At 34.8% G+C, this 12963-nt stretch overlaps 1 protein-coding gene across 1 annotated transcript in view; it reads left to right on the top strand.

Moving 5' to 3' along the window:
* The window catches only part of ZDHHC15 (zinc finger DHHC-type palmitoyltransferase 15), a 184074-nt gene that overhangs the window by 101676 nt on the left and 69435 nt on the right, over positions 1-12963 (top strand). Inside the window, exon 3 of the mRNA XM_049644682.1 lies at positions 1521-1615. Within this exon, the coding sequence (XP_049500639.1) occupies positions 1521-1615 (95 nt within the window). The remainder of the gene's footprint in view (positions 1-1520; positions 1616-12963) is intronic.

Here is a 12963-nt window from a genome sequence, read left to right as displayed (position 1 = left end):
ACTTGATGGCTGAAAGACAAGGACACAGGGGAGACTTTTCCTGTGTACCACTTTATACCTTCAAATTTTGAATGTTGTGAATGTATTGCTTTTCAAAAGATATACAATAAAAATTTTTAAATATTATAAAAATTCCATATGCATGTTATCTTCATAGATTTATATAAACATATGAAAATCAGAATATCTGGAATGATACATGCCAAATAATAAATGGGTACTAATCTTAGGATGGGGAAGTAGAAGGTAGATGTATGTGTACAGTGAACTTTTATGTTTTACTTTAAATTGCTTGAATTTGAAAGTGAGATTTCTTAATGACACAAATTAAGCACATAAAAAAGGTACTGAACACAAGACAAGGAGCACTGGGCTCAGAGTACAGCTTTTTCAATTTAGTCATAAATGTGTGAGAGGCTTACCCATATTAACTTGGTCTTGAGGCATCATTCCCTTGAGTCTTTCTTAAGTCCTTGCAATGCAAGGACTCACAATGAATCAGTAAACTGGCCATCAGTCTTATAATGAATGAACTTGTGAAGAATACTGAAATTTCTGATATCAGAACTATCCAGGAGGCAATGAATATAAAATATTAAGCAGTGGGAAGCCACTTTTACAGCTATCACAAAGATACAACTGATATTTCAAAACTATATAATCTGAAGATACTGTCATGTTTTATTAGTTTAACAAAGTTGAAAGTGCTGTTTACATAATGACTTTAAACATGTTGATGTTGTAAGTGGAAGTTCACTGTGATTTTTATACTAAGTTTATTGGTATTTTTATGTAAAATTAGGACTGCAGATTATTCCCCCACCAGTCTTAGTCCAAGGATGTGACCCTAACCAGATGCAATTATGCAGTCATGTGGAACCTTCCTTTCTAGTGCTGAAAAAGAAAATGTCTCTAATTACTGGCTTCAATAAATATGAATCCATACTACTTCTTTAAAAAGTGTGTATTCTTTGAGGCTGCTGAAAAGAATTTGTGATTTACAGTCAGTAACCCTGTGTTTAAGATCTGAATACATTATATAATAGCTGTGTCACTTTGCATAACCAACAACTCCTGATAGTTAATCAACTGTCCCTATCCTACTTCCTATCTCACAAAGTTATTGAAACAATAAAATGAGATAATATGAAATGGCGTTGTAAACTGTAGTGTTGTGCAAATAATATCATTATCATCTTTTAGCACCTACAGTGGCAGAGATAATGATGAGTGGCGATGGTAACTTCCCTCACATTGTTATAAAGAAATTTCCCCTTTAGCTTTAGAATCACATGGTAACTTTTAAAACATGAAACTTCCAGAAAATTCATTAAAAATTTGGCACTACATCTTGTTTCTGTCACTTCATGGGAAAAAGTTAAGAATTAAAATTTTATAAGAGTACTAGAAAATACTTGGTAATAGGAAAACAAAACAAATTTGTTTAGTTTTATGTCTTTCAGAACTCTTAGGAATGGACAAAAATAGTGTAAACACTGATTTTTTCTCTTAAATTTCAGTTATCTACCTCATATTCTACCATGCCATTTTTGTGTTCTTTACCTGGACCTACTGGAAGTCTATATTTACACTTCCACAACAGCCAAACCAGAAGGTAAGAATACTGGTTACTCCATAAAGACTAAAGACAGAGGAAAGTAGAAATGTCAAAAACAAAACAAAACAAATAAACAAACAAAAACAAAAAGAGATTTTGGGGCGCCTGTGTGGCTCAGTCGGTTAAGCGTCCGACTTTGCCTCAGGTCATGATCTCGCGGTCCGTGGGTTCGGGCCCCGCGTCAGCTCTGTGCTGACAAGCTCAGAGCCTGGAGCCTGTTTCGAATTCTGTGTATCCCTCTTTCTCTGACCCTCCCCTGTTCATGCTCTCTCTCTCTCTGTCTCAAAAATAAATAAACGTTAAAAAAAAGAGATTTTTTAAAAAAGTAAATAATTTTCCATTACAAAAGAGATTCAGGGTAATCTTTAAAAAGGACTCGTAGTGATTAAGGTAAATGATAGTCTATTGAAGGATAGTCTATTGCAAGATCACTGACCATAGACACCTTGAAGACTAAGAAACCATTATCTGAACTGGTGATAAAATTAAAAAGCAAGAACAACTTGGATACTGAGGACTCATCTATTTCAATTTTGTAAAACTGTATAATATTAGAACCCAGTGATACTCTGGAAGACAACTAGAAAAAAATTACAATAGTTAAATTATTATTGTCAAACTGTACTCCCTTGAACCAAAGTGTTTCATACAGTATTTTGAGAAGGTTCATCAAAGAGTTTATAACTGTATCAGACATTTATACTGTGACTACTGTAAAACAAGTTAGGTTGTAAAGTAGAAAAAAAGGAATGATGAAAGAGATTTAAACAGCTTCCAAACATTAGGAAAAATACTGATATAAATTTCTCCACTTATGGAACCAAAATGGTACACAGGAAAAATGAAATTAAATACAAATGAAAACATTAATAGAAGAATTGAGAAACATAAGAGATATAGGATATATAGAAAATAAATGGCAGCAGTCCTTCCTTATGAGTAATTATTGGAAATATAAATGGATTAAACCGTCTAACTAAAAGGCAAAAATTGACAAATAAACATTATCATCTATTTTTTAAATTTTATTCTTTTTAAATTTTTAATTCCAGTATAGTTAACATACAGTGTAATATTAGTTTTAGATGCACAATTTAGTGAGTCAGCACTTACATACAACACCTGGTGCTCATCAGGAAAAGTGCACTCCTTAATCCCCATCACCTATTTAACCAATCCCCCCACCTACCTCCCCTCTGGTGACCATGAGTTTGTTCTCTATTAAGAACTTGTTTCTTGTTTGTCTCTCTCATTTTTTTCCTTTGTTCATTTGCTTAGTTTCTTAAATTTCACATACGAGTGAAATCATATGGCACTTGTCTTTCTCTGACTTATTTCACTTAACATTATATTCTGTAGCTCCATCCATGTTGTTGCAAATGGCAAGGCTTTATTCCTTTTTGTGGCTGAATAATATTCCAGTATATATATAGTATGTTAATAATACACATATCACATCTTATTTATCCATTCATCTGTCAATGGACACTTGTGCTGCTGCCATATTTGGCAATTATAGAAAAAAATGCAATAAACATAGGGGTTTATATAATCTCTTGAATTTGAGTTTTTGTATTCTTTGGGTATACACCCAGTAACATGATGACTGGATCTAGGATAGGTCTAGTTTTATTTTTTTTAATGTTTATTTATTTTAGAGAGAGAGAGAGAGAGACAGAGAGAGAGAGAGAATGCACACAAGTGGGGGAAGAGCAGAGAGAAAGGGAGAGAGAGAATCCCAAGCAGGCTCCACCCTCAACACAGAGCCAACACAGGGCTCGATCTCATGACCATATCATGACCTGAGCCAAAATCAAGATAAAAAATTCAACCAACTGAGCCACTCAGGCAGCCCTGATATTGTCATTTTAAATTTTAACTATTCTAGGAGCACTTGGGTGGCTCAGTCAGTTAAGCAACTGACTTTGGCTCAGGTCACGATCTCACAGCTCATGGGTTGGAGCCCCATGTCAGGCTCTGTGCTGACAGTTCAGAGCCTAGAGCCTGCTTCGGATTATGTGTCTCCTTCTCTCTCTCCCTGCCCCTCACCAACTTATTCTCTCTCTCTCTCTCTCTCTCTCTCTCTCTCTCTCTCAAAAATAAACATTAAAAAAATTAAAAATAAATAAATTTTAACTATTCTAGTTACTAGTATAAATTTTTAAACAATTCTTTTTAATTTTGATAATTAAAAGTAACACTTGGGGAAACCCTTTAATTTGGGAGCTGTCCTTGAGAATATAACTTTTGTGTGGCATACTGAACCTGCTTGAAAGACAGAGTTGTTACTGCTAATATGTGATGAAAACTTTGTGGTTATTCAGTAAGTTAGTTTGGGTTTGGAATAAGATGTAATGCCTGGATGCCCTATTTCTGGCACTAACCAAGCCTTTTTGAGGATTAGAATGCAATGAGCTAGTAAACACATTTTGGGTGGACAATTGGTGGTAGACTGGAATGTATTTGGTATTAGAGAAATTAATATCATGGCTATCAAATAGGCCCCCAAAACTCATCTTTTCTTTTTAGCAATTAAAAATGTTGAAAATGTGGTCTTAAATGTTAGACATTTGCAGTTCTTATCTGAATCTTATCATCATCCCACCCAGTTTAGGCCTACAAAATTTCCAACCACTCAGCCTTTCTAGTTGCCTATAGGCTTTCTAAATAGTGTGAAGGAGACAATTTTTGTCCAGCTAAAATTCACATAATATAAAATTCCATTGTTTCAAATGTTTATATATTTTGAAAGAGAGAGTTTGTGTGTGTGAGCTGGGGGAGGGGTAGAGAGACAATCCCAAGCAGTCTCTGTGCTGACAGAGTGAGCTGACATGGGGCTCTATCCCATGACCTTGAGATCATGACCTGAGCTGAAATCAAGTCAGACACTTAACTGACTGAGCCACCCCAGCATTCCTAAAATTCCATTTTAAAGTGTACATTTCATAATGTATAATTAAGTGGTATTTAGTATATTCACAGTGTTGTTCAGCCATCACCACTATCTAGTTCCAGAATATTTTCATCACCTCAAAAGGAAACCCCATATGCATTAAACAATAGTTCCCTCTTTCCCCCATCTCCAGATCCTGGCAACCATTAATCTACTTTCTATCTCATTAGATTTCCTTCCTTTCTGGATATTGCATATAAATGATATCAAACAATATGTAGTCTTTGGTGTCTGGTGTCTTTCTGTTAGCATGTTTCCAAGGTTCATTCATGCTGTGGCATGTATTAGAATGCACTCTTGTTATGCCTGAACAATATTCCATTTATGGACATACCACATTTGGTTTATCCATTCATCTTTTTAAAAATTTTTTTTAGCGTTTGTTCCTTTTTGAGAGACATAGAGAGACAGTGTGAGTGGGGGAGAGGCAGAGAGAGAGGGAGACACAGAATCCAAAGCAGGCTCCAGTCTCTGAGCTGTCAGCACAGAACCCGATGTGGGGCTCAGACTCACGACTCAAGATCATGACCTGAGCCAGTCAGACGCCCAACTGACTGAGACACCCAGGCGGCCCTATCCATTCATCTTTTGATGGATATCTTGGGTCTTTCCATCTTTTGGCTATAGTGAATAGTGCTCTATGAACGATTGTGTATAACTCTTTGTTTGAACATCTGTTTTCAATTCGAGTATATACCTAGGAATAATATTGCTAGGTCACATGATAATTTTATGTTTAACTGTATGAGAAACTGAAAAACTGTTTTCCACACCAGCTGTACCATTTTACATTCCCAGTATCAATGTATGAGGATTCAGAGTTTCCCACATCCACATTAACATTCATTCTTTTCTCTTTTCTTTTTTCTTTCTCTCTCTCTCTCTCTCTCTCTCTCTCTCTCTCTCCCTCTCTCCCCCTCTCCCTCTCCCTCTCCCTCTCCCTCTCCCTCTCCCTCTCCCTCTCCCTCTCTTTCTTTCCATATGTATGTATATTTTGGACTTCTTGGTGGGTGTGAAGTAGTATCTCACTGTAGTTTTTATTTACATTTCTCTATGACTAATGATGTCAATCATCTTTCCATGTGCTTTTTGGCTATTCATATATATTCTTCATTTACTAGTTGGGTTGTTTGTCTTTTTGTTCTTGAGTTGTAAGAATCTTTATATATCTTGGACACTTGACATTTATCAGGTATGTAATTTGTGAATATTTTCTCCTATTCCATAGGTTGTCTCTTCACTCTGTTGGTAGTGTTTTGATGCCCAGAAGCTTTAAATTTTGAAGTAATCCAATTTATCTACTTTTACTTCTGTTGTCTCTGCTTTTGATGTCATATCCAAAAGATGATTGCCAGATCCAATGTCATGAAATTTATTCCCTATGTTTTCTTCTAAGGGTTTTGTGGTTTTAGCTTTTTATGTGTAGATACTTAATCCATTTGAGCTAATTTTTGTATATCGTTTACGTTAAGGATCCAGCTTCATTATGTTGCATGTGCATGTGCATGTGCAGTTTTGCTAGGACCATTTGTTGAAAAGACCATCTTTCCCATTGAATGGTCTTGACACTCTTCAAAAATCATCTTACCACATATGTGAGGGTTTGTGGGCTCCTACTTCTACTCCATTAGTTTTTGTGTCTGTACCACACTGTTTTGAATCTTGTATCTTTGTAGTAAGTTTAGAAATAAATAAATGAGACAAGTAAGTTTGTTCTTTTTCAGGATTATTTTGGCTATTTGGGGTTCCTTGAGATTTCATATGAATTTTAAGATAGAATTTTCTATTTATACAGAAAAGTATCATTGGGATTTTGATAGAGATTGCATCAAATTTGTAGACTACTTTGGGTGGTAACAATATTCTTAACGATATTAACTTTTCTGATCCATGAACATGATATGTCTTTCCATTTATTTGTATCTAATTATTTTTAGCAACAGTTTTTAGTTTTCAGTGTACAAGATTTTCACCTCATTGATGAAGTTTATTCCTAAGTATTTTATTCTTTTTCATAATATTGTAAATGTAGTTGTTTTCTTAATTTTTATGATTATTCATTGCTAACATATGGAAATGCATCTGATTGTTGTCTGTTGATTTTGTATCCTACAATTTCGCTGGCTTTAACATATTACTTCTAACAGGTTTTGGTGGGGGAATCTTTAGGGTTTCTACATATAAGATCATACTATCTATGAACAGAGGTAATTTTACTCTTTTCTATCCAATTTGGATGCCTTTGATTATTTTTTTTTCTTGCCTGCTTGCACTGGCTAGAGAAAGTGTTCCTCTCTTCTCTCTCTGTTATTTTTTTTAAGATTCTGAGAAGGGCTTATGTTATTTCTTCTTCTAATTGAATTTATCTGTGAAATCGTCAGTCCTGAGATTTTCATTATTGATTGCTTTTTGATTATTAAATCTCTTAACTTATTTTAGGTATATTCATTGGTTTTTTTCTTCTTGATTCAATTTTGGTACTTTTTGTATTTCTAGGAATTTTTCTGTTTTACCTAGGTTTCTAATTTCTTGGCACACAATTCTTATACTGTTTTCTTATAATTATTTCTGTTTCTGTAAGGTCTGTAGTAATGTAACATTTTCATTTCTGACATTAGTAATTTGTGTCTTCTCTCTCTCTCTCTCTCTCTCTCTCTCTCTCTCTTCCATTTAGTTAAAAGTTGCTTAAATTTGTCGATCTTTTCAAAGTCACAATTTTGGTGGTATTGTCTTATTGATTATTTGTACTGTTTTCTATTCCTCATTTGTTTTTATCCCTGCTCCAATGCTATTTACCACTGCAAACCTTGGGGTTAGATTGCTCTTCATTTCTGTTTTTTTTTAATGTTTTATTTATTTTGAGAGAGAGACAGAGACAGAGACAGAGACAGTGCAAGCGGGGGAGGGGCAGAGAGAGAGGGAGACACAGAATTCAAAGCAAGCTCCAGGCTCTGGGCTGTCAACACAGAACGTGGCACAGGGCTGGAACTCAACGAACTGCGAGATCATGACCTGAGCTGAAGTTGGATGCTAAAAGTGCTGAGCCACCCAGGTGCCCCGCTCTTCATTTTCTGATTCCTTAAGATGTAAAGAATATTGAATTGATATTATTCCTTTTATAATATAGTTATTTATAGCTATAAATTTTCCTCTAAACACTGCTTTTTTGCATCCTATAATTTTTGGCATGTTGTTTTCTCATTTTCATTTATCTCAAAGTATTTTTTAAATGTCTCTGGTGATTTTTTATTAATTCATTAGTTGTTTAAGAGTGTGTTGTTCAATTCCACAAATTTGTGGATTTAAAGTTTTACTTCAGTTATTGATTTCTTTCATTCCACTGAAGTCAGAGATTGTATGATTACAGGTTTTTTTAATTTATTGAGATTGTTTTGCGTCCTAATCTATGGTCTATACTGGAGGGTGTCCTGTGTGCTTATGGGAAGAATGTGTATTCTACTATCTTTGGGTGGAGTGTTATATATACGTGCGTTGCATCTAGTTGGTTTACAGTGTTATAAAATCCTCCATTCTTTATTGTTCTTCTGTCTAGATGTTCTATCTATTATTGAAAATGGGTGTTTGAAATCTTCAGTTATTATTGTAGAACTGTGTAATTTTCCTTCAGTTCTATCAGTTTTACTTCTTATATCTGGGGGCTCTTTCTATGTTTATAACTGCTGAATGTTCTTAATGTATTGACTATCTTATCAATATGTAATGTCTATCTCTTTCTTTTTTTAATGGATTAAATATTTTATTTTATTCATTTTATTTTTTCCAGCTTTATTAAGGTATGATTGGCAAATAAAAATTGTATATATTTAAAGTGTGAAATGTGATGCTTTGATATACATGTAAATTGTGAAATGATTATCACATGAACTAACATATCTGTCACCTCACATAGTTACCATTTTTGTTATGATGCACCCTTGAGATTATTCTCTTAGTATTTTAATAATACAATACATTATTAATACATTACTATTAACTATAGTCACCATGCTGTTCATTAGGTCTCCATAACCTATTCATTTTATATAACTAAAATTTTGTACACTTTTGCCAACATTTTCCCTAACTCCCACTTCTCAGTTCCTGTAACCATCATTCTCCTCTATTACTATGAATTTGACTTTTTTTTAAAAGATTCCACACATAAGTGAGATAATACGGTTCTTGTCTTTCTGTGTCTGGCTTATTTCACTTAGCATAATATCCTCTAGGTACATCCATGTTGTTGCAAATGGTAGGAATTCTTTAGTTTTAAAGACTGAGTAATATTCAGTTATACATATATTCCATATTTTCTCTATCCACTCATCTGTTGATGAACACATAGATTGTTTCTATATCTTTATGACTGTAAATAATGCTGCAAAAAATATGGGAGTACGTATGTTTCTTCAGCATACAACCTGTTTTCATATCCTTTGGGTGTACACCTAAAAGTGGGATTTCTGGATCAGATAGTAGTCCTATTGCAAATGTCTGAGGAATTCCATACTGTTTTCCATAATGGTGGTAGCAATTTATATTCCCACCGACAGTGAAAAAGGATTCCCTTTCCTCTACATCCTCACCAACACTTGTTTATGCTTTGACATTTTTTTTTTTGATAATAGCCATCCTGACAGTTGTGAGGTAATATCTCATTGTGGTTTTGATTTACATTTTTCTGATGATTAACAAAGTTGAGCACCTTTTCAAATACCTGTGTGCCATTTGTATGTTCTTTTGACCATTCTTAATATGGTTATTGTTATTATTATTGCTATTGAGTTGTATGAGTTACATATATTTTTTGTATAAAAACTGCTTATCAGATAGTTTGCAAAGATTTTCTGTCATTCCAAAGGCTGCTTTATCATTGTATTGATTTTTTCCTTTGCTATGCAGAAACTTTATAGTTTGAGGTAACCCCGCTTATTTGTTTCTTTGTTTGTTTTTGCCTTTGTTATGTGTGGATTTGGGACCAAATCCAAATTATTATGCCATAACCAGTGTCAAAGAGTTTTCCTCTTTTTTTTAGGATTATTATGGATTCAGGTATTTTGTTTAAGTAATTAATTCATTTTACTTATTTTTCTTTTTTTTAAGTTTATTTAGAGAGTACATGAGCAAGCACAAGCAGGGGAGAGACAGAGAGAGGGGGAGACACAGAATCCGAAACAGGCTCCAGGCTCTGAGCTGTCAGCACAGAGACTGCTGCGGGGCTCAAACCTATGTACAAACTGTGAGATCATGACCTCAGCCAAAGATGAATGCTCAACTGACTGATCCACCCATGCACCCATCATTAATTCATTTTACATGAGTTTTTGTAAGATAAAGATCCATTTTCTTTCTTTTGTGTCTGAATATCCATTTTTTCCAGCACATTTATTAAAGAGATTATCATTTTCCCACTGTGTATTTTTGGCAACATGGCTAAAGATTAGTTGACTGTATTTTGAGCTCTTGATTCTGTTCTAATGGTCTATGTGTCTCTTTTTATGCCAGTATGGTACTGTTTTGATTACTATAAATTTATAATATAATTTGAAATCAGGAAGTGTGATGCTTCTAGCTTTGTTTTTGTTGCTCAAAATTGCTTTAATTAATTAGGAACTTTTGTGGTTCCAAGAGGATTTTAGGATTATTTTATATATTTCTATAAAAGGATACTATTGGAATCTGTAGATAGCTTTGGGTGTGTGGATATTAATTTTTTTAATTCATAAACATAGGAAATCTTTCCACTTATTTGTGTCTTCCTCAATTTGTTTCATCAATGTTTTATAGTTTTTCTCCTACATTTCCTTCAACTCTTTGGTTAAATTTATTCCTAAGTATTTTATTCTATTTTTTTTCTAGCATCACTTATTTTATTTTATATTTTGTTTTATTTTTTATTTTTTAAGATAACTTATTGTCAAATTCGTTTCCATACAACATGCAGTGCTCATCCCAACAAATGCTCTCCTCCCTGCCCATCAAGCACTTTCCCATCTCCCCCACCCATCTACCCTTCATTTGTTCTCAGTCCTTAAGAGTCTCTTATGGTTTGCCTCCCTCCCTCTCTGTAAATTTTTCCCCACCCCTTCCCCCATGGTCTTCTGTTAAGTTTCTCAACTTCCACATATGAGGGAAAACATATGGTATCTGTCTTTCTCTGCCTGGCTTATTTCACTTAGCATAATACTTTCCATTTCCATCCACATTGCTGCAAAAGGCCATATTTCATTCTTTCTCATTACCAAGTAGTATTCCATTGTATATATAAACCACATCTTCTTTATCCATTTGTCAGTTGATGGACATTTAGGCTCTTTCCATAATTTGACTATTGTTGAAAGTGCTGCTATAAACATTGGGGTACAATTGCCCCTATGCATCAGCACTCCTATATCCTTTGAGGAGATTCAAAGCAGTGCTATTGCTGGGTCATAGGGTAGTTCTATTTTTAATTTTTTGAGGAACCTCCACACTGTTTTCCAGAGGAGCTGCACCAATTTGCATTCCCACCAACAGTGCAAGAGGGTTCCCGTTTCTCCACATCCTCTCCAGCATCTATGGTCTCCTGATTTGTTCATTTTGGCCACTCTGACTGGCGTGAGGTGATATCTCAGTGTCGTTTTGATTTGTATTTCCCTGATGAGGAGTGACGTTGAGCATCTTTTCATGTGCCTGTTGGCCATCTGGATGTCTTCTTTAGAGAAATGTCTATTCATGACTTTTGCCCATTTCTTCACTGGATTATGTGTTTTTTGGGTGTGGAGTTTGGTGAGTTCTTTATAAGTCGTGGATACTAGCCCTTTGTCCGATATGTCATTTGCAAATATCTTTTCCCATTCTGTTGGTTGCCTTTTAGTTTTGTTGACTGTTTCTTTTGCAGTGCAGAAGCTTTGTATCTTCATGAGGTCCCAATAGTTCATTTTTGCTTTTAATTCCCTTGCCCTTGGGGATGTGTCAAGTAAGAAATTGCTGCGGCTGAGGTCAAAGAGGTTTTTTCCTGCTTTCTCCTCTAGGGTTTTGTTGGATTCCTGTCTCACATTCAGGTCCTTCATCCATTTTGAATATATTTTTGTGTATGGTGTCAGAAAGTGGTCTAGTTTCATTCTTCTGAATGTTGCTGTCCAGTTCTCCCAGCACCATTTGTTAGAGAGACTGTCTTTTTTCCATTGGATGTTCTTTCCTGCTTTGTCAAAGATTAGTGGGCCATACTTTTGTGGGTCCAATTCTGGAGTCTCTATTCTATTCCATTGGTCTATGTGTCTGTTTTTGTGCCAATACCATGCTGTCTTAATGATTACAGCTTTGTAGTAGAGGCTAAAGTCTGGGATTGTGATGCCTTCCGCTTTGGTTTTCTTCTTCAATATTACTTTGGCTATGTGGGGTCTTTTGTGGTTCCATACAAATTTTAGGATTGCTTGTTCTAGCTTCGAGAAGAATGCTGGTGCAATTTTGATTGGGATTGCACTGTGTGTGTAGATAGCTTCAGGTAGTATTGACATTTTAACAATATGTATTCTTCCAATCCATGAGCACGCAATGTTTTTCCATTTCTTGGTATCTTCTTCCATTTCCTTCATAAGCTTTCTATAGTTTTCAGCATACAGATCTTTTACATCTTCACTTAGGCTTATTCCTAGGTATTTTATGGTATTTGGTGCAATTGTGAATGGGATCAGTTTCTTTATTTGTCTTTCTGTTGCTTCATTATTGGTGTATAAAACTGAAACCTATTTTTGTACATTGACTTTGTACCCTGCGACTTTGCTGAATTCATGTATCAGTTCTAGCAGACTTTTGATGGAGTCTGTTGGGTTTTCCACGTAGAGTATCATGTTGTCTGCAAAAAGTGAAAGTTGGACTTCATTATTGCTAGTTTGATTCTTTCATTTCCTTTTGTTGTCTGACTGCTGATGCTAGGACTTCCAATACTATGTTAAACAACAGTGGTGAGAGTGGACATCCCTGTCATGTTCCTGATCTCAGGGGGAAAGCTCTCAGTTTTTTCCCATTGAGGATGATATTAGCTGTGGGCTTTTCAGAAATGGCTTTGATGATGTTTAAGTATGTTCCTTCTATCCCAACTTTCCTGAGGGTTTTCATCAAGAAAGGATGCTGTATTTTGTCAAATGCTTTTTCTGCATCAATTGACAGGACCATATGGTTCTTATCTTTTCTTTTATTAATGTGATGTATCACATTGATTGATTTGCTAATGTTGAACCAGCCCTGCAGCCCAGGAATGAATCCCACTTGATCATGGTGAATAATTCTTTTTATATGCTGTTGAATTCGATTCGCTAGTATATTGTTGAGAATTTTTGCATCCATATTCATCAGGGATATTGGTCTGTAGTTCTTTTTTTTTTTTTTTTTTTTTTTTTTTTTTTTTTGT

This window comes from Panthera uncia, chromosome X (genome assembly GCF_023721935.1).
Source record: "Panthera uncia isolate 11264 chromosome X, Puncia_PCG_1.0, whole genome shotgun sequence".
In the NCBI taxonomy this organism is placed as follows: domain Eukaryota; kingdom Metazoa; phylum Chordata; class Mammalia; order Carnivora; family Felidae; genus Panthera; species Panthera uncia.
The sequence above is the reverse complement of the archived record's forward strand: the minus strand, read 5'-3'. Positions and strand labels throughout refer to the sequence as shown.